The sequence below is a fragment of the Cynocephalus volans genome, chromosome 6 (genome assembly GCF_027409185.1).
Source record: "Cynocephalus volans isolate mCynVol1 chromosome 6, mCynVol1.pri, whole genome shotgun sequence".
Classification (NCBI taxonomy): Eukaryota; Metazoa; Chordata; class Mammalia; order Dermoptera; family Cynocephalidae; genus Cynocephalus; species Cynocephalus volans.
Window position 1 is genome coordinate 133,869,319 of NC_084465.1, and position 21,418 is coordinate 133,890,736.

The 21,418-nt window shown below is 41.4% G+C and overlaps 1 protein-coding gene across 3 annotated transcripts in view; it reads right to left on the reverse strand.

The window, feature by feature from the left end:
• FRMD4A (FERM domain containing 4A) overlaps positions 1-21,418 on the reverse strand; it is a 204,342-nt gene that overhangs the window by 80,781 nt on the left and 102,143 nt on the right. For all 3 annotated transcript variants that reach the window (XM_063099750.1, XM_063099752.1, XM_063099749.1), the window contains exons 6-8: positions 17,100-17,156; positions 16,181-16,203; positions 3,775-3,858 (exon numbers count right to left, since the gene is read on the reverse strand). In XM_063099750.1, coding sequence (XP_062955820.1) covers positions 3,775-3,858; positions 16,181-16,203; positions 17,100-17,156 — 164 coding nt within the window. The remainder of the gene's footprint in view (positions 1-3,774; positions 3,859-16,180; positions 16,204-17,099; positions 17,157-21,418) is intronic.

A 21,418-nucleotide genomic window follows, 5' to 3' on the forward strand; every position in this document is an offset into this window, starting at 1 on the left:
CCCACGCCAGGCTCACAAACACAGAGAGAACATCAACAACACTGTCAGGCCGCTGTTCAGCTCTTTACCAACTAAAAGGCCTGACCAGGGGGTCTCATGGTGCCTGGCAGCTGCGGGAATCTTTGCCACTGCCCACCACCGTGTATTTCCTGCTGCCTGAGACTGGCTGCGAAGCCACAACAGCCACCTCCTCCTTCCCCAGTATTTCCCGCTTCTTTTGCCCCATCTAAACAGCTTGGGTCCATCGTGTGACAGCACACTTGACGCTGGCCGGGACCTTGTCTGGACCACCGAGGCCTGCAGAGCTTCACCCTCCACAGATAGTCCCTCAGCACCCGGGTCTGCGGTGGGTCCTCAGTGGAGTAATTGGGAGAAACCCTGGGGCCAGAGCAAACTGAATCCCAATGCACTGTCTGCAGGACACACAGCAGCACATGGAGGAAAAAGGCAAATGACCCAAGCTGATGTGTTTGGCCATGGGCTGGGCCGTGTCACTGAGTTAAATCACCTCTCTGCAGATAAAGCGTGCAGGAAACGCATGGGTGACATGATGTCATTGGCCCGCACGGGTCAGTGATTTGGGAGGAGAGGAAGATGTCCCCACAGACCCTAGCTGGTTGGGGAGGTCAGGGTGGTCAGGGTGGTCCAGCAGTCACTAGTGAGGCCCATGAGGGAGACTCCAGGTGAGGCCTCGTCCCATCTTGTTCTGTGGCCCCGGCACATAATTCTAACATTGTACCTTGGATGCCTCCTCAACAGGGAGATCACGGGACGTGAGAAGTCCCTGCTTGTTCAACACTTGGGGAAAATTAGCAGAAAGGATTATTGCACGTTGCTCAGCCTTATTGTGCACCTTTCACTGCTTTTTATTATGTGACTTTTTATTTCCTAACTTATTTACAGTCTGAAGTCGGTTGGTGTGGTCCATCCCCTTTACAGATGCATAAATCAAGGCAGCAGAGAAGTAACGAAAGCTACCTGGACTGTCATTCCTTCACAGTTCACAGACTGTCTGGCTGGGACCTTAAGACCCACTGCTTTGCTCATGAGGCTGTGATGCCCACCCTGGCAGGTGCGCATGGGCTCGCGATGGCTTATTCCAGCTGCAGTTTGCCCATGGCATCTGTGAATGCCACGGGGAGCAGAAGAGGCCTGAAGAATGGTAACTGCGTATTCTCAGCTCAGGAATGATCAGAGCAACTTGGGCCTGTGGGCAATGTGATTATGACCAGGATGGAGCAGGGGGACAGTCTCCTCCAGCAGTAAGGGGTCATGGTTCCTCTTGCTGACACATGGGTGATGCTGAGGCCAAGAGGGAGATACTGTGAGCAAGCCTGGCCCACTAGCTCTGTCTCCCTCCTCATCCTCTACTACATGGAGCCTGAATGGCATTTATCCCTCTCCTTGATTCTGTGCTTTTAAAAAATCCAAATACATAGGTTGGAATATCAAAGCCAACCACAATAAAATAAGGTGAATAGGGCTATTGGTATTCTTACTATTTTTAGCAATGTATCATCTGTACGGCCCATGCTACTGACTTGTTTATGCATAAGCTGGGCTGTGAAGCTGAGGACACCTGGCTTCCCTGTCCTGCTACCTGCTCAATGCATTCAGACAGTGGTCTGGATGCCCATGGGTCTGAATGAGGCCCAGGGAACGTGCTGGCCTGGTCCAGAGATATGGGTGTTCTAGCAAGACAGCTATGGGTGTGGATGCAGGTGAAGACGTTCATATTGACAAAGAACAGAAAGCATGTGCCTGAAGGAAGGCATTTCTATATCAGTAGTATGTGTGCACACAGAGCACAGGGTGGAGACAATGAAAGAAAGACCCAGAGAGAGAGCGAGAGAGAGAGAGAGAGAGAAGAGAAGAGGAGTTCATAACTCTGAAATGCACATGGGAGTTGCTGTGGATTGAATGTTCCCCAAAACGCATTGAAGCTTGACCTTTATTGTAACAGTGTTAAGAGGATGGGAAATCCTATTATGGTAATTGACATGTGGGGCCTTTAAGAAGTGATTAGATTGTGAGGACTGTGCCCTCATGAGTGGATCGATCCATTCATGGCATAATGGGCATGGATCTCTTGGCTTTAAGAGGAAAGCCTGTGAGCAGATTAGCTCTCTCTCTCACTCATTCTTGCCATGTAATACTCTGGTTGTCATGAAACCTTGCAGAGAGTTCCCACCCAGAAGGCCCTCATCGGATGTGTTTCCTGGACTGTAAACTTCCCAGCCTCCGAACTATAAGAAATAAATTTCATTTCTTTATAAATTATCCTGTTTCAGGTATTCTGTTATAGTCAACAGAAGTGAACTAATACAGGGGTGTAACAATGCTTAGAAACACAGAAATGAAGGGACAGATGATCGAGGGATGGATCAGACCAAAGGCTACTCTGACCCCAGACAACCAACAATGCAGCCCACGATGGCAAACATGTCACCTTGTCTAGGAATTCCTGGTCCCTCCAGTTATCTTCCTGCATCCCCATCTCCTTCTGCACGGGTTTCCTGGAAGTGGGACAGTTCGGAGGATACGGAAAAGGCCCAGGGAGTATAAAGAATTGAGGTGGAGGACAAGAGGTTCCACGAGCAAGGAAACGAAATGTCACTTTGTGGTATTTATATTGTGAACTGTAAGGCTGGAAGGTTGGAAGCAGATGCTTGCAAAATCCCTGCAGGTCAAATAGCTTTTGCTCTTTGGGGTTAGATTATAAGGAGAAAACCATTATTAACTACCTCTGTGTTCCTGAAGGAAGACTGGCAACAAAGCAGTTCAGAGAGATGAAATTAGGGCCACCAGACACAGAAGGGGGTCACAGCCTCGGGCCTGGAGTCCAGCTCCCCCACGACTGTGGGCTCTCAGAAAGAAATGATTTATTCTGCTAATGAACTTGACATCAAGACATGACCTATCTCAGCCAAAAGAATCTCCGAAAGTCACCTGAATGGTGAATAACGAGTTTACTGTCTGGAAAAGTGTCCATATGAGATGAAATGTTAGTAATCTGTATATTTCAAAAACGTATATAGAAGTACCTAAGTCCCATGTTGTAGCTTATTAGGATTGACTTGTTCCGTGGTCTCTGCTTTGTTTTTTAATAAAAGCAGTTGTGTTGACTTTTCTGAGATAGGCAGAAGGAATCACGGAGAAGTGCTGTGGCTGTCCTAGCGGCCAGGGCTTCCGAGCCCAGAGGCTGCCCATTCACCAGCCGGGAATGCAAGCCGGGCTCGGCTGTGGCCCAGACTGCAGTCTGCCAACTTTCAAGTGGCCGAATCACTCAGAATCAGTAATTTAGGGCCCGACAGATGAACTACGGCATAATGTTACATGGCAGCAACATCAGGAGTTATGAACCATTGAAGGAACATAAAAGACTCAATCTCTCGCTTCTGCAAAGAAAAAAAAAAGCAAAAAACAAAACCCATGGTTCTCCCACATCTCAAAACTTCACACGTCCTGTCATCAAATGATGTTCCAAAATGAAACTCAAGTAGCGCATGAAGGTTCCCGAAGTGGGCAAAGCTTCCAAAGTGAAATTGTAGAAGGTTTTTAAAAAACTTTTTTTTTTTAGGAAGAAAAGAACAGAGAGGGAGAGATCTCACATATACCATGTCATTTAAATAAATGTAGAAAAGGGTTTGGTGAAGACATGAGATACTTGACACAACTGGGAGTCGGGGTTGACGTGCGAGTGGAGGGTATGCTCAGGGGTCTGGGCCTGTGCATGGGAGGCGCTGGCTCCTAGACAAGACTCTGGGGTCTTACCAGTAGGCCAGGGACGGGTGCTCCTTCAGGGCTTGGGTGGGAAGGGCTGGAAGCTTCTTCAAGTCGCTCCTCACGACTTCATTGCTGAAAGAGAGAACACCGAGAAACACTCTTACCCTCTGAGAAAACAGCTGCTCTATCTGACACGACCTGACCCAGCTGCGTTGTCTGAGAGACCCCACATCTGTTGCCTTTTAATGAAAAGTGGTGGGAGGAATGGGGTGCTTTCTTTTTATTTATTTACTTAATATAGATGAAAGAGAAGGCATTAACACAGAGCCGAGCAGCCTTCCTTTCTGCTGCAGAAAGCAGAGAGCTCACAGATGGCCGAGGCTGCCTTTTCGAACCCTGCACTCAAAGAGGGGCGGCCTTCGTCAGGAATCCAGGGAGGAGAGGGTCCCTGGGGTCCCCATGGGGCAGGATCCAGGAGACCGTCCCTGGGGCCCCGCTGTTAGGCTCACAGGGCTCCAAGAATGGGCAAGGCCGCGCTTTCTCCTTGGGAGCTGCTTGGCTCACTAATGCACAATACCAGTTTTCCTTGCTTAGACTGACCATGCACTGGAAACCGCTTTCTGAAATATGATAATAAGTAACTTTGCTTCTGACAAGGCTGGAAACTATCGAAAAAGTGTAAGTGGATTGTCTGGTACTATTAGGTGGCTTGATGAGTCTGGTTCTGGGATCAGAAATTCTTTTTCCTGTAGGCTCACACATGACCAGGTTTGGAAGATACTTTAACGCCTCCCTCCCTCCCGACCCCCCAGTTTAACCAGCCTTCTTCAGATGCTCGACTCCTCTCCAGACACTCAGCAAAGCTGCATCCCCTCTGGGCCAGGCCACCTGGGGTGTCCCCCACTCACAACCTCAAGAGGAATTAGTGGCATTTGCTTCGGGGGTTCTGGTATTGAAAGAGTGTTTCCCTATACTGGTCCACCCAGGAGTCTCAGGAACTCAGCTGGGCTGCAAGGCTCATCTCGTGGCACCCTGCCTTGGACCCACAATTCTAACCTGGGCTATGTTGGCAGCTTCTGTGTTGCTCATACAAAGCAAGGCAAATATTGGCCACCAGGACACTGGGCGGTACCATGTAAGAAGCAATGAGCTAGGAGCTCACTAAGTAAATACAGAAGAAGGAATACTGCAGTCACAGATGGGGAGCACCTGAGACATCTGGATGGCAGACACCCCAACATCCATGCTGGTAACTGGAGGATGTACTGTTCCATGTGTCCCCAGTGGGAATACCGCCAGTAGCCATGGAATCAGCAGTTCCACCATTGAATACCAAGTGCTACTGGGCAAACCATACCAACACTTCACGTTCATGTAGGCAGTGACAAACAAACACGTGGATGGTTGGGAACATTACAGCTGCTTCCAGAAAGGGCAGTTTCAAGTGCAAGAAGAAACAATGACAGTGATGTTTGTGAACCCTGGCTTCGAACAACCAACCAGAAGGAAAAGCCCAACTTCTGACTGTTTGGATCAGCACATCCAAGTACTTGAACTGTCATCATGTAGGTGATCAGGAAAGGACTTATCAATTAATAATCAATAAGCTGAAGGTATTTTTGGAGTTCCTGCTATTATGTGGCAAGTATCATAGTGGCTACAGAAAACAATGAGACATAGTCCTTCTCCAAAAGGTGCTCAGGAGGCAAGAGGCATGCATGCAAGGATAACTGACCACATGGGTAGTGTCTGATCATGTCAATTCAAACAACAACAAATTTGAAAGCTCAGAGGAAGGGAAGGCCTCTTTGGGCTCTGGTGTAAGAGCAGGTTTTGGGGGAGGTCTCGCATGAAGAAAGGATAGGAATACTATTTTCTCCCAAGCGGAACACAGCAGAGCTGTGGAGGTCCTAGAACTTGATCTGAAGAGATGAATCAATTGGAGTGTGTGGATGTAAGTGGCAATACAGTGAAAAGGCAGGTGAGGCACAGAATTTCAATGCCAGGTAAGAGAATGCAGACTGCCCCTGTGGGCAATGGGTTTTCAAATAGGTAAGCTCCCAGTGTGTAGGAAAATTCAGCTCGCAAGTATGGTTTGGAATTTTTACTCGCATGCTAATTAGGCATAGTTTAAGCAAGTATTCAGTTTGCCAAACACTCGAGAACCCACAATGATGAATTTCTGGATCTTCTCTCCCTGTTTAACTGTCAGTTGCCTGAGAAAAGTGATTCGGTTCATTGGTTCATAAGCTCCTATGATGGTGTCCTAAATACCAAAAGGCACTGTTATTGGATAAACTTTTACTGGAAGAAGCAGTGAGAAAGGCTATTAGTAGCAGCTCCTTTACTGAGCTGAAACATGAGTTGGGGTTTACCCATCTGAAGTATATTTGCGGAAGGAAGGATCTAAAGGAGGATGGGATCATTTTACCCACCAAACACTCATTTGTTGGCAAACAAGTTTCCCGATGACAGCCACATGCTTGACTCTCTTGCTGGAGGTTGCAGTGGCTTCTCTAGTTGTCCTCCAGGGCAAGGTTGCACAGGAAAATATAACAAGGAATCCCCAAGCGTGAAGCTTGTCCAAACCCATTACATTCTGGAAAGAATCCATGACTCTTAATCCTTCCCAAGGGACAAACATGCAGAAATGTTCTGTTTGCCTTTCTGCTGTTTATAAACATCTGTAATAACTTAGAGGTGTACAGCCCTGTCAAACTGGCCAAACTCTGTGGCTGAAAATCAGAAAACTGCCCTAATGGGCGTCCTGGTCACTCTAAAAATGAGCTAGAAGTTTCCAGCTTCCTCTCTCTATGTCCTCACTTTGACGTTTTCCCCAGAGTTCATTGGACCTGATAAATCCCAACTTATAAAACACCTTAACATAGTGCATTTTTAGAAAAAAGCAGAAGGGTCTCTTAAAGAGCCAGTTGCTAAACTCAGAATAAAACTCACGTCTTCTTATTTTTAATATTAACCAGATTTTATTCAAAACTTTTACGTAGTCATTAATGTTGCCAGCAAAATAGTTGTGTGTGAATGCTGTGTTGGCCTTTAATTTAGAGTTTTTTCTTTTTTTGAGATGATGTGCCTGTCTTCTGCTGCCTAAACTGCTCATACAACATGGTAAGTTAGAATGATCCACTGGGGAAGAATGAAGATTTCTAGCAATACATCAGATAGGGAATTTGCCACAATGAACAAAAACAACAAATTTAACCGAGACACTGTAAAGTGAAGAAAGCACAAATAGCACTTGAAAGAAGGATTAGAAAATCCGTAATGTGTTGGTTTTCCTTTTAAAAACTAGGAAGTAACTTTTACAGGAAACTCCCCTTGGGTTAAATAAGATGTGCGAGAAGCCTAGGGCAAGCAGAATCTGCTTAGTGCTGCAGAATTCTCCCTGAAACCAGTTTTTTTTTTTTTTTTTTGCTCTGCACTGGTACAAAAACAATAGAGCGCTAATGTTATGCTGGTGTCACATAAAGGAATAACGTGAAATTCAGAAATGGTAATATTGTGCTAGCATCGGACTGACTCCTCCATAGTTTATGAACATATCATGAAGATAAATTTCTCCAGGGAGATGTATTACCTTAAGTAAAAAGGAGCATTACAAATCCTCTATCCACTATCCACAATTCCAAATCCAAAAAGCTCTAAGAAACAAATTTTTCTTAACCCATTTGGTGGCAAATTTAACTTTTATGCATGTGGCCACGTTTGGCCTTCATCTCCCCCACTTGGTGTGAACACCCATATTTTGATGCGCGAGTGTTGATGTGTTCGAGTCTGGGTGCTGCCCCAGACCCTGCCCAGGGTGTTCAGGAACACACGGCACCAGCAATGAATTACCTAAGACCTGAACAATTCTGAATTTGGAAACATGGGGACCCTCAAGTTTCAAATACGCATTGTGGATCTGAATTCCTTTCTTCCATCATGTAATGAACCTAGAAAACTCTGAGACAGGTGAACAAGGGAAGTCATAGATTTTTTTTTTCTTTGCTGACCTTTAAAAATCATGCGGTAAACAAACTCCTTTCCTTTTGTTTTCCTTCCTCCTCCTTCATTTTTTGTGAATCAAGGTGAAGGTGAGGTTACATCAGAGAAAATGAGAATACTTGTCTACCTCCACCCTATCACACACTTTCCCCCCCAGGTGTGCAGGGAAGGCTCAGTGAAGCTGAGGGGGTGGGAAATGTTGTAGGTGTCTTCTCTTTGCACTGGCTGTGAAACTTCTCCTGCCATGTGTTTGATCACTTGGACACAAAGGGAAGCACCTTGAGACTCGCAGAGATTTTTTTTTTTTTTCCAGCATGCGATTCTGGATTCCCGGGCGTGTGTTGTAGATGAACATGTCACACTAATTTACCCACTGCACAAAGGGGCAAAATTACAAACACATTTATGAATTGCACGCCTTTGTCTCTGATGCTAATCGATACATTATAAAATAATTTATTTATAATAATTAAAATAATAAAAATATTAAAATAATTTATTCTAATAATCTTTATTCCTTCTTTCCTTAATGAGTCTGCTGCAAGGAAAGTTTTGTGAATTTCTAACTTGGTTGTAAACGTGTGAAATTCAAAACAAGTTTAAAAAATGGTTTCAGAAGTCTTCAACTTCAGGCAAATAATTTGACTCAAACAGCACAAGAGGAAACAAATAATTGATTTTCTACAGTATCACCCTTTAGATTGGGAATCTCAATCCTGAAAAGCTGACATAGTGTCATAGCTGTGAAATTTTTTGTTATTCACAAGGTGGACTCAAAATGTGATATTGATCTTAAATGCTTAACCAAAGAGATAAGCTGTCATAATATAAAATTTCCTCCTTGCTTTTATAGCTAGACGATTCCCATAGAATTTGAAGAATATCATCCTGCAAAAAAAACCTATCTGAATACTTTTTTATGCTTTGAAAATGTGAATTACACCCTCAAAACCTCAGCCAGATGGACTTTGTGCTCAAAACAAAGCTTTCTGTAACAATTTATAACTTTTCCACTTGAACATTTTGCTTCAACTTTTCACAAATTCTGTTCCTTTCAAAAGCTCTTGCTGGCGTGAAAGATTCCAGCTGTTCCTGAATTACTCATGGTCGTCAAAGTCGTTTTTAAATCATGGGAAAACACCCTTCTTTCTTTCTTTTCGTAAAATAATATATAAGAATGATATTAATTTCGATTCTTCCCTCAAAAACTCTTTTTTGGGTTGATAAGTGTGTTTCAGGTTTAACAGATGACTTTTTTTTCTAGGATGTTTTTAGTAGGGAAATTCGCAAATTTAGGTATTAAAGATCCTGTTAGGTTATGTAAGTCATATTCCAAATGTTAACTATTCCAAACATAGCTGTCTGAGTATTTTTTGAGTAATTATAGTGCCAGCTGCTTTCCTTGAAGAGCCAATTAAAAATTGTAGGAAAATATACCCCAAATGATCAAAATGGCCCAATAATGATTTAAAACTAGCTTGCTCAGAGTTGTAGTACTAAGAGAATCAAAGCAATGATATCGGTAAACTAGGAATTGTGACTTATAGCTGCTACTTTAGATTAATCAACTCTCTGTGTTGTCTGTTAGCTGGGCAAGAAAATAACTTTGTCATCTTTTTAAAGCTAGCAATCATTACAAATGTTTATATTACTGAAAAAAAAAAAGTCTTTTAGAAGAAAATTAGCTGTTTGCCTTCTTTCCTTGTTCGTCTTCTGAAATTCTTCCTTTAACCTATATCTGCCTAGAAGGCATCCTCTGTCCTGACAGGAAAGACTTACAAACCTGGAATTTCAGATACCAGCTAGCCAAGTTTAGTTTACATTAATTCACAAATGCTCTGTGAAAAAGCAGAACATGTTTCAAACAAAGAAAAAAAAAATCAAGAGGGCACTCTTTTGGTCACAAAAAATGTCTTTCTCTCTAGACTAGTGACCACACAGTCTTGTGGTTTATAGAAAGTAAAATATTAAATGGTCTTCACGCTTTTTGCATCTAACTGCTCTCCCAGGGACCTAGGAACATGAGGTCTGTGAAGCTAATGGGAATTTTTCAGCACAAATAAATACTCCAGTTCCTCTTCTAAAATGGAGTTGAAAATCAATTTTCCTTGTTAATAGATGATTGCTATTTGTTTCTATTGATTGAGTAATGTGTCACTCTATTTCTAAAAGCAGGACTTTTTTTTTTCTTTAAAGAAAGAATTAGAAACCTGCAGACTGCTAACTCACAGACATAGGAAGATTTCTTACCGACCACTGAACTCTAATAAGTGGATACTCTCTCACTTGGACCAGCATTTAATTTTGTACAGATGTCATCTAGACTGACCCCCCAGTATTCAATCAAAGCCTCACTTCTGTTCCTTTGGTTGCTGTGTTTATTTGGAATGGCAAGCCTGCAGAACCTTCCATGGCCTCTAAAGCATGCGACAGGCTCTGCTGAATGGGGAAGGCTCCAGGCAGGCAAAATGTGGCCCCTGGATCTTAACAAGAAATTTCCTTAATATCAATTATTTTTAGGGGCTGTTTGCTTACTGGCCCAATAAATCTCATGCTGGGAGAATCCTGTTTTAGTGATTAGCATCAGTACATCCAGTCTTCTGTAACAAAGATATTTTCAGGTTCCCACAGATGGCCCAGAGTAACAGAGCTTTACTGATATGGTTTCAATAAATCTTAACAAAAAATTCTATACCACAGGCATTTTTTACTCTGTTAGTGTATGGGCGATTCCTTATATCAAGGGTAGTGTGATTTTTGGCATTTATGATTTATGCTGCCCAGCATAAAGCATTTTAAAATCACTTTACTTTTGTAAGATGTTTAAAATTATAATCTTAAAAAAAATTGTCACACTTTTAGAAAGATCAGAAGGGCTGGCAGAAGGTGAAAAACTAAGTGATCCTCAAAATCAGGGCAAGAAGATTGGCCGATAGGGTTTTCAGTTAAGGTCACCTTTGAGAAAAAGCCAAAAATCAAGTACTTGCATGTAAATACCTTGTTTACTAGAGTGTAGCAATAAGTCTTCTACTAAATTAAATTAGAATATATCTAGAAAATTTGCATGTCTTGTTAGTTGATTAAATGAGGTGTTCTCTGCACTGACCTTTTAAACAAAGAGGATATTATTTTTCTGCAGTAACCCAAAGGTCTTAGAAAAAAGTTCTTGAGTAGAAAACATCAGTGCTCTACACTCAAATCACTGCAGTGCCTGCGATGAATGAAGTATGTATAAATCATAGATAACATCCATTAGTCGACTAATGTTCAACAGTGATTATCTAATGAGAGCTTTTTGTTTTAAACTGAGTTGGCCCTTCTCCGCCTAATATTTACTCCTATAGGTGTCTTGGTTAATAGGCCTGAGGCTGTGCAAAATTGTTTTTAAACAGAAATGCCAATTTTCCTGATTTCCTGATTGTTGATAGACATGAGTTTTGTTCTGTTTTTTTTTTTTTACATGAATATACACCAGGAAATGAAATGAGATTACTACATGCTGTGCTAAGGAAAATATTAAAAGTGAGAAAATATTATTTTTAGATAAGACTATTTTTTTAACCCTTAATGACAGCATACAAATTTGTCCACCATATGTTAGAATATGAACACGTAGAGCGTGTATTTCTTCTGATCATAGACAATACTATTTGTCTATCTGTATACCTCAGTCATGTTCTTTCAGCAATGCTAAACCCAATATTTCATGGTAAAGTTCCGAAAGGCAAGGAAAAGCACAGGCAACAAAAGAAAAAATAAACAAATGGGATTATATCAAATTAAATAGCTTCTGCACAGCAAAGGAAACAATCAATAGAGTGAAAAGACAACCTGCAGAATGGAAAATATTTGCAACCATGCATCTGACAAGGGATTAATATCTAGAATATACAAAGAGCTCAAACAACTCGATAGTAAAAAAACAAATAATCTAATTAAAAAATGGGCAAATGAACTGAACAGACGTTTCTCAAAAGAAGACATACAAACGGCCAATAGATATATGAAAAAATGCTCAACATCACTAATCATCAGAGAAATGCAAATAAAAACGACAATGAGATTTCATGTCAACCGAGTTAGAATGGCTATTATCAAAAAGACAGAAAATAACAAATGTTGATGAGTATGTGGAGGAAAGGGAACTCTTACACATTATTGGTAGGAGTGTAAATTCGTACAGCCATTATGGATAACAGTATGGAGATTTCTCAAAAAACTACAGATGAAATGATCCAGAAATCCCACTACTGGGTATATGTCCAAAGGAACGGACTCTTGTGTTTATCGCGGCTCTATTCACAACAGCCAAGAGTTGGAACCAACCTGAATGTCCATCAGCAGATTAGTGGATAAAGAAAATGTGGCATATACACAGTGGAATACTACTCAGCCTTAAAAAAAGAAATGATATTTGCAGCAACGTGGATGAACTTAGAGAAAATTATATTAAGTGAAATAGCCAGGCATGGAAAGCGAAATACCACATGTTCTTACTCGTATGTGGAAGCTAAAAAGTTGATCTCATAGAAGTAGAGAGTAGAACAGTGGTTACTAGAGATTGATAAAGGGACGGGGAGGTGGCACAGGGAGAGGGTGGCCAATGGCTACAAAATTGTAGAGAGATAGGAAGAATAAGATCTATTGTTCTTGAGCAATGTAGGCCAACACTACAGCCAACAACAAATTACTGTGTAACCTCAAGAGGTTGTCGAATGTTCCCAACGTAAAGAGGTGACAAATGTTTGAAGTGATGGATGTGCTAAACACCCTGATAGCATCATTGCATACAGTGTAAATGTACCCAAATGTCACATTGTGCTCCATAAATAGATACAACTAACATGAGTCAATTAAGAAAAAATAAATTAAAAAGAAAATTCAGAGACAGAAGTAGATGAGAAGTTACCAGAAATGGGGCAGGGTCTGGGGTGGGGAAGGAATAATGAGTAGTTATCGCTCAATGGATACAGAGATTATGTTTAGGATGACGAAAAGTTTTGGAAATAGATAGAGGTAGCGGTTACACAGCATTGTGAGTGTAATTAATTACAAGCAATTATATGTTTAAAGTGCTTAAAATGAAAATTCTTATGTTATATATATGTTTTACCTCAATAATTAAAAAAAAAGGCATGGAAGTGAGCATTTCCATTAACTGGAAAGAAAAGAGTTGTGTAAGAATAAGCCTCAGTGACCTGCTGAGCAAACAGAGTTCCCCCACCAAAAAAACCAAAAAAAACCCGCCCCGAAAAGCCTTTAAGTTTCATGAGAAAGGGTAGTTACAGTTCTGGGTTCTCTTTCTATTAAACTATTTCAGCACTTCTGACTTCTTCTTTTGTAAAAATAACTCTTTTACTCTTGTGCTTCAAGAAGTTTGCTCCCATAATTCATAGATTTTCGAATATTCATTTCACATAAATGTAATTTGTATTTAGTCACTGAAATGTAAATATCTAGGATAATAACATCATGGAGAAAAATAAATTTTTAGGAAGTTATCCATTCAGAACCTCTTAGGCTATGAAAGACTTACTTTGTCTTTTGTATGTGACCATTTATTTAAAAGGTTATTTGATCCTCTGGATTCTAGAATATCTCAGAGTCCAACCCTGGACCCTACATTTTATTTATTTATTTACTTTTTGGCAGCTGGCTGGTACGAGGATCTGAACCCTTGACCTTGGTGTTACATGGTGGTACTCTAACCAACTGAGCTAACTGGCCAACTCTGTTTCATTTATATAAATGTCTTCCCCAGGGTTCTGCATGTTCTAAGCTGACATCTTATTTTATTAGTTTTGTTCAGGAAAACATATTATATTTACAGGGTATGTTTATAAGTCCAAGTCATTCAGTTAAATACAACGAATGCTATAGAGTCATGCATTAATATGGCAAAAATAACTTTCTGTAATATTACATTTTGGACATCTGAAACACCTAATGTCCTGTCACCATTTGGTTAAATGTGGTCAACTTCAACGTTTTGGGGCTCTTTCCAAGTAGAGTGACTTCTCTCATTCCAAAACTCCCAGCTACCCTTTCCTCTGGACCTCTGACGAGAGGTTTACTACCCATGGGCCTGCTACAGACAACGGGTGTTTACGAAGGCATCCCGTGTAATAGATCACCTCCACCTTCCGTGGTGTGGGTTTTATGCTAGGAGAGAAACTGACCTTTTGGATAAGGTGTCTGACCTCCCCTCCTCCTCTGACAGCTATTTCTTTCCCAGACAGCTGCCCTTACAAACAAATGGCTATGCAGCACTTTGACAAATGAAACTCAACCGGATCCTTTGTTTCCCTGATTTCAGCCAAGAAGCTGGCATTCCACAGGCTCATTAGGGGGCCGTGAATTACTGCTGAGGAGGCCAGGCCTGCACTTCCTCCTGCCTGGCAATCCGTGTGACCACTCGTTGTTCCCATGATCTGTGGGGCCAGATTATGCTGTTCCTGGTTCACATTCCATCCTGTCAGAGTACCCCCCAAAATAAATAATATTTATGGCAGAGTTCAGAGCTGGTGAGAGAAAAGGGGGAGAAAACATATCTTCAGAATAAATAGACTAGACACTGGAATCCATTGGATTTGTGGTTTTTGAACCACTTTTCACGGGACTCCAGAAATGTTTGTAAGTAGATATGGATTTGTATTTATCAAAACCCCAAATTCCAATACCAAATTAAGGTCATAAAAAAAATAACAAGAAACAATGTAATATGGTATAGTTTCTATAAACTGAAAACTTTTCATTCAATAAATTCAGTATATGGTTACTGGCCACATACAAAGTTCAAGGTCTCCATCTAAGGCTCTTTAGAGCCACGATCTATTTAAAAATCGGACTACCTCTGCTTTATACCAAGACTTGGGAAACCTAAATAAAGGGGGCTTGGAGATCTCCTTGCACAAATATTCAAATTGAACCAAAGTTGCTACATTTTGGATCAAAGGCCAGCCAACCACATCATGCAGGCCAAATCCAATCCTCTGTTTGTTTTTGTATGGCTTATGAACTAAGAGTGGCTTTTACATTTTTAAATGGTTGAAAAAAATAAAAAAGAGAATAATATCTTGTGATACACAAAAATTTATATGAAACTCAAATTTCCATGTCAACAAATAAAATTTTATTGGAACACAATCATGCTCACCCATTTACCTATCATCTGCAGCTACTTTTGCACTTAGAAAGGAAGAGTAATTGTGACAGAGACTGTGCAGCCTGCAAAACCCAAGGTATTGACTGTCCCTTTACAGAAAAAGTTTCCCAACTCTTGTTTTAGATTGAAAAATACTTTTTTGCTTTTGCAGAGATACTTGAGAACATATACCACAGGCTTTATTAGAAAGTCTTAGAAACACACAGGGAAAGGAAAGAGGAAGCAGTTAAGACCTGAAAAACCAGTGAATGTATAAGCTTGACAAAGACAGGCAAGGTAGGCCTCCAACTGACGTAGCTTATGCTGCATTTACAGATCAAATCCGTCAAAGCATGGGAAACATACACGTTCCTTAATACAGTAGAAGTATGACTTGTATTTCTTTTTAATACCAACTTGCTAATTTCCTACTGATGGGCTAGAACCATATGCCTGATGCTTTGCTCGCCTGTACATGTGGTTTGCTCTTTTTGCCTCTAGACCTTGATGCTTAAAGAATGGGCTAACCTGGACTTTTCTCAGAGGAGTTTGATAAGACAGAATCTCGGGAATAACGTCTGTCTTTGAGCAGACTGTCCTGTCAATGGATGGCTACACCCTCTCTGCTCTGGGAAGACTCCAGGGATGATCATGAGAGACTATGAGGTAATTTCAGCCATGCCGGTCAATAGGCAGTGCTTAATGACAAGATTCCAGGTTGCAGTTCTATAGGGTATTAAAGCTGTTCACAGGTTCCCAGTAGTTATGTCTGTTTAACTTAACATCCTGTGAAGGAAGGACAGTAGAGGTGGAATACTTATGTTGTGACACTTTTCTGAAAGAAATCTCCCTAGGGGACAGCACTTTTCCCCTTGAAGATTGGGGACTAAATTGAGAGAAGAAGAAGACGTCCACATACTTGTTAGGACTGTCAGGTTATCTGCAACCATATTCATACCGCAGCAGTGGTTCCAGGCTCCACGGAGACACCTGGGAAACTGGTCAAACCTCATACAAACCTCAAGCCCGGTTTGACATTGGGTTCCAATTTCAGCTTCTTAGTAATGTGTGGGCTTTTCATTCAGTATAGAACATCCTCCTTGCTATTACTGGTTTCTCTGCCTGATCCATCTGTTTCCATTGACAAGTTGGATCTCATCATAATACATCATATTAATACAGAATACATAATATTAATAAATTGTCCTCCTACAAAGGACACACAGAAGAGTTTCTTTTCATAGAGAGACATCAGAATACATTTTTAACAAAACAAAACAAAACAAAACACTTTTGTAAACTCACCTAGAAAAATCTCCCTTTGCCTCCTGCAGAAGGAAAAATTCAACATCAGTGAAACACACTAATCCAGTATATAGACTTTAAAATACATTCTATAATCACAACTCCTCTCCTGAACAAGTTTGGCTTCCTACTGCTATCATTCTACTTGCTACAGGAACATAATTAAGAAGGAACACATGCATTTGCCACTTGAAAATGACACACTAAACTTTAGAAAGTCACATACAAAGAGAGTGATTCATAATGACAAAATGCACATTTCTACCTCTAGGCCCTGGTCTAACTTGTTTTAGTTTAGAGATCCTGAATCTGAACGTGTGCCTGGATAGAACTATTTCTTGGGTTACTTTTTGTTTTGTTGTGTATTGTGGGCTATTTCCCAATTATACCAAAGTCTTTGGAGGCAGGGACCATGGGAATTTTAGTGAATCTAGCATAATGCCTTGAGCATAGTAGTTGTTCATTAAGTATTTATTGAAGATATAAATTAATGATATCATTTCAACTCATCTTGCCATTGTTACAGCTAATACTCTGTAACACTTCTTGTTGCTTTTGCATAAACTAAAGTGCTTTTCCTTGTCTTTCTTGGGGGTATGAGGTGATTCTTTGGCAACTAATTCTAGGTATTTACTTGGCTTTCCCCAGGGTGGAGGCACCAAACCAAAAGAAAACGGGGTCCTTGAATGATCTCAGTTTCTCCTAAGATCAGATAATACACGTTTCCTTTACAGAGATATGCTTTCTTAAACTTCTAGAATACTAAAATCCCCTATGTACTGCCATGCTATCAGCGTCCCTAATAGCTCTTGCCAGCTTGTGGTCAGAGAAAGTTAAGAAGGCAGATAGTGGGTATGGCTACTGGCCACGCTTTCTTCCATGGATGGCCCTGGGACACACAGGTGGGGGAAATACTTACCTGTAAAATATAGGAAGCTAATTCAAACACCACTTCACTGTCAACATCAATAAGCTCCTGAAAGGAAAAATTAACAAGGATGATAAGTTTGGTACTTTAACGACTACGTCTTATGACAGCTTTCTAAAAAGAGGCCTGGTGTTGCTTTTTTGAGGAGTTTCCTAGAATCCCAACTATTCATAGATTATCTTTGTCCTTGAGGCCACTGCTCTGAATTACTTGGTCCCAAATACTCCCTCACATCTTTTTTTACAGCTCTTAGCCAAAATGGACTAGTGTCCGGGGCCTACAAGGCCTCATGTTTAGATATTAATGAGCAATTAAGGGGTGAGCCAGTCCCCAGCTTTTTACAAACCTTTTAATCTTATTAATCACTAGAGTATGGTTTCTTGATAACCACTTGGATGATCTCAGTTTCTCCTGGTTTACTTGTGTTTTCCTTGTAAACTCTACTTCAGAACCAGTAGCAAGGCTTTATTAAAAGAAATGTCACAATGGGATTGTGACTCTTTAAATTAAAATGAAATGAAATTAAAAATACGGTTCCTCAGTTGCCCTAGCCACATTTCTTTCATGTGCTCAATAGTTCAGTGTAGCTAGTGCCTACCACATTGTCAGCACAGATATAGAGCATTTCTATCATTGCAGAAAGTTCTGTGGGCCAGCGCTGTTACAGCGGCTGAGTTTAAAAATGCTTCTCCTCTATTAGTTCTTCCCCCAAATATTTAATTGTGATCTAGGGACATGTTCTTAAAAGGACATAAACCTCTCTTTGGTTTTGGAAAGAAATCTAATGTATATCTTTTTTTAACATGTACATAGTTCATATCTTTTTTTAACAGCTTTATTGAGGTGTAAGTGAAACACACAAAAAACCCCTGCACATGTTTAATGTATACAATTTGATGAGTTTGGACATATGCATATACCCATGATACCATCACCACAATCAAGAAAATAAACATATTCCTTACCCCCACAAATTTCCTTGTGTTCTTTCTCGTGTGTGTGTGGTAAAAACACTTAACATAATATACCGTGTTAATAAACTTTTAAGTACGTAATCCTTTATTGTTATATGTAGCTCATATGTTAAAGACAAAGGGAGAGCTGGAGTTCATCAGTATTCAAGAATAAAAACAAATTAATTCACCTCCTGTTTCTGTTGTCAAGCTTAAGTAGAAATGTCCACCTTTATTTTTCTTTCCCTAATATCACTAGATCCTATAATGAGTGACTGGACGACAGAAAGTTACTGCTAGGAGAGATTTAGAGACCAGCTAACCTAGCCTGGACCTTTTGTTGAGAACGGAAATCCAAAAACACGAAGGACTTGCCCAAAGTCACAGGCCTTAATGGGGCTGGAAATGAACCCCCACTTCTTGCCAAGTATTCGATCTTCCTCAGGATGTACAGTTTCCCCAAACCAATAAAGACTCAGTTTCAGCCAACATAGTCTCAGAACAATATTTATAATTGAAGTTAGCTTAAAAAGAGTTACTTTTCACTTGAATTATAAACCAAATTGTGCGGTGGATTTTCTGATTATTTTGGGGGGTCCAGAATTGGTCCCTGTAATTCAAAACAATGCGTTCAAGCAGGCCTGAGTCTTTTGAAGGAGGTATCTCATTCAGGCTCTTTCTGGCCTAGGAATTTCAAAGATGGATAGTAATATTTGCAACTGAACCACCTTAGAAGTGGGGACTGAGAGCACTCACAAGCATAGAAGAATCAGGGACAATAATTCTTCCCGTGTAACCAGCTGAAAGAGTTTTCTGGGCGCTGTAATTGATAGTGACAGTCGGGACTGGAATGTGGAGGAATGTTTGGAATTGCAGTTCTGGGATTACCAGGTCCCATCAGAATGCAAATCATTTAACAGTGCACAAATGATTTAACAGAAACATTGTCCAGGGTTTCCATAATAGATCATTCCCACTCTCATGACGTTCGTCTCTTTTCCCACCACTAGGCTTCCTGGATGGGCTCGTGTGCGCTTGCTGGTGTATTGGGATGTCTGTGCTCTCTGTCAAACATTTACACCTACGTTACAGCTAAAGGTCAAGAGTGGGCTAATAGTTAACATCCATGGAGAGGCTTATCTAAAGTGCAACTCAAAACCAACCGTCAGAAAACAATCCATTTAAGTGGGAACACAGCTGTTAGTTCTTCATGTGGTTCATCTGCTCAATGAAAATGTCTATAACTCTCTGGGAGCAGGGGTGAGGGAAAAGGAGGAAGGTGTTTTACATTATTTCACACAGCCCATTGTGTAGTTCCATGAGGTACTGTTGGTGAATATTAGCTGTAAGGTACTATTATCCAGAGCAAAGCTACCCAAAACGCACCATGAAATGTCTAACCTGATCTACCCCCAAATCTCTCTCACCACAGTTGTCCTCAGGGTAAGTGAGAACTAGCACTTTTAACTGGGGTGACTTTTCACCTTCTCTGACCTTGACCATCTCTCAGTGAAGATATTAAAAACAGCGTGAGTCAAAATGCAGCCAGTAAAAGGGAAAAGGACTAAAGGATGACGTGCCCCAAACACCGCACACACGAGAAAAATCTGATGGGAAAGGGAGTTGCATTGTTACCTCTTACCTTTCCTATTTAATGTTTATTAAGTTCAAGGATCACCTCCCTGATGTCTCAGAGAAGTGGACACAAAGATCTAAAGAATGTGTATAAAACTAATCCAGAAATGGTGGGGAGATGCATTCCTAATTGTTAAAAAAGACTTTCATGTCCTGGCAGTCTCTGCCTCATGCCCTGATGTCTCTTTTCATGATACTCCCCCCGCTTTCCACGTCGCCCTCCCAGGTGATTTTTATTTTTAAGATTCTACTGCGATGGAACAGAGCTGTAGAATTTTTGCCCACTGCACCAATTTCCCATTATACTTCAAAACCCGAAAGCCGAGATCCCCATAGGGGGGCTAATAGATGTTTCCAGGCATCTTCGTGTTAGAAATGTGTGCTGCACAGCATTAAAAAAACCGAACTCTACCTTTTTCTCATCTGACTTCTCTGGCAATCCAGAGGTGGTTTCTTTCATGTGTTTGTGCTCAAGCACAGAAAATAAACTGAATGAGACCGCGAAGAGTGTATGCAAAAATCCCATACTTTCCTGGGGCTCTGGGTTTTCCCTTAACTGAGGACAACATGGGAAAGTGGGAGAGCAGGCAGAGAAGACTGTCGAAGGAGGGTCTACTGATGGTTTCCACCTGGCCATCTGAGAGGCTGGTGGGGTGACGCTCCTCTGCACTTATTTAATCCACAGCTCTGTGTTGAAGGCCCCAAAGCTCTCAGAGCCACTGGAGGAGTGGTTCCTGCAGGGCCATTTTCTGAGCTAGACTCCTGCCTGGGAATCTTGGGTGGTCTGGTGGGAATGTGGTCATTTTACCTTGAGACTCACTGGGAAGAGGGAGACGCTGGTGGAAGGGAACATAACGTCTTTTGGTTCTTGTGGCCTTTTGGTGTGCACTCCGGGCATCTACTGTCCTTACTCCCGAATGATGTGTGCTGCTGTCTTTGGTCATGAGAAAAATGGGATGGGAAGACAAAACGTGACCATCTGCACGTGTGTGCATGTGCTTTGTGGAGCACCGGGGAGGATGTCCCCACTTCCTCTCACTCAGCATTGTTTCATCCCTGGTGATTAACCAGCTGAAGGAAGAGGCCTGAGGTCATTTATCAGCAGCATAATGACTAACACTATTCTCAGAAAGATTTCCACCGAGGGTCTCCAAGTGTTCCAAACAAACAGCCCCAGGAGACCCCCAAGTGGCAGGTGTTCTGGATAGTCTCCAAAAGTCCTGAGAGCTGGAGGACCCCTTTGCTCTGGGGCACTTGGTGGTGGTCTCTACACTCAACTGAGAATCTTAATGAAAAGCATTCCTCCATGGTCAGGGATTAGAGAAATTCCAACTTCCATGTAAGATTAATGAAATAACTGCATTATAAAATGTGATTAACAACCATATGGTAGGTTGAGAAGTTTCCAGTAAGGATGACCTTTGCAAAGTCCATTCAATGACGTGCAGGGCCGGTGCAAGGGTTTTGTTAATGAATCCTTCTCAACTGTTATCTTTCTTCTCACCCACAAAACATCTGAAGATTATAGTGTCTTGCCACCCTCTAGATCATTTCTACTCTCCCTTGGAAGTTTCAGGTTCTAGTCCCAACCCCCTGACAGCTTGGGGATATTGGCTAGATTGCATGAGCTCCATGAGTTTCATTGCCCTTATCAGTAAAATGGGGGTTACAATTTCTTTTCCCATTATTTTACGGGGTTTGGTGAGGCATAAGTATCAAGAT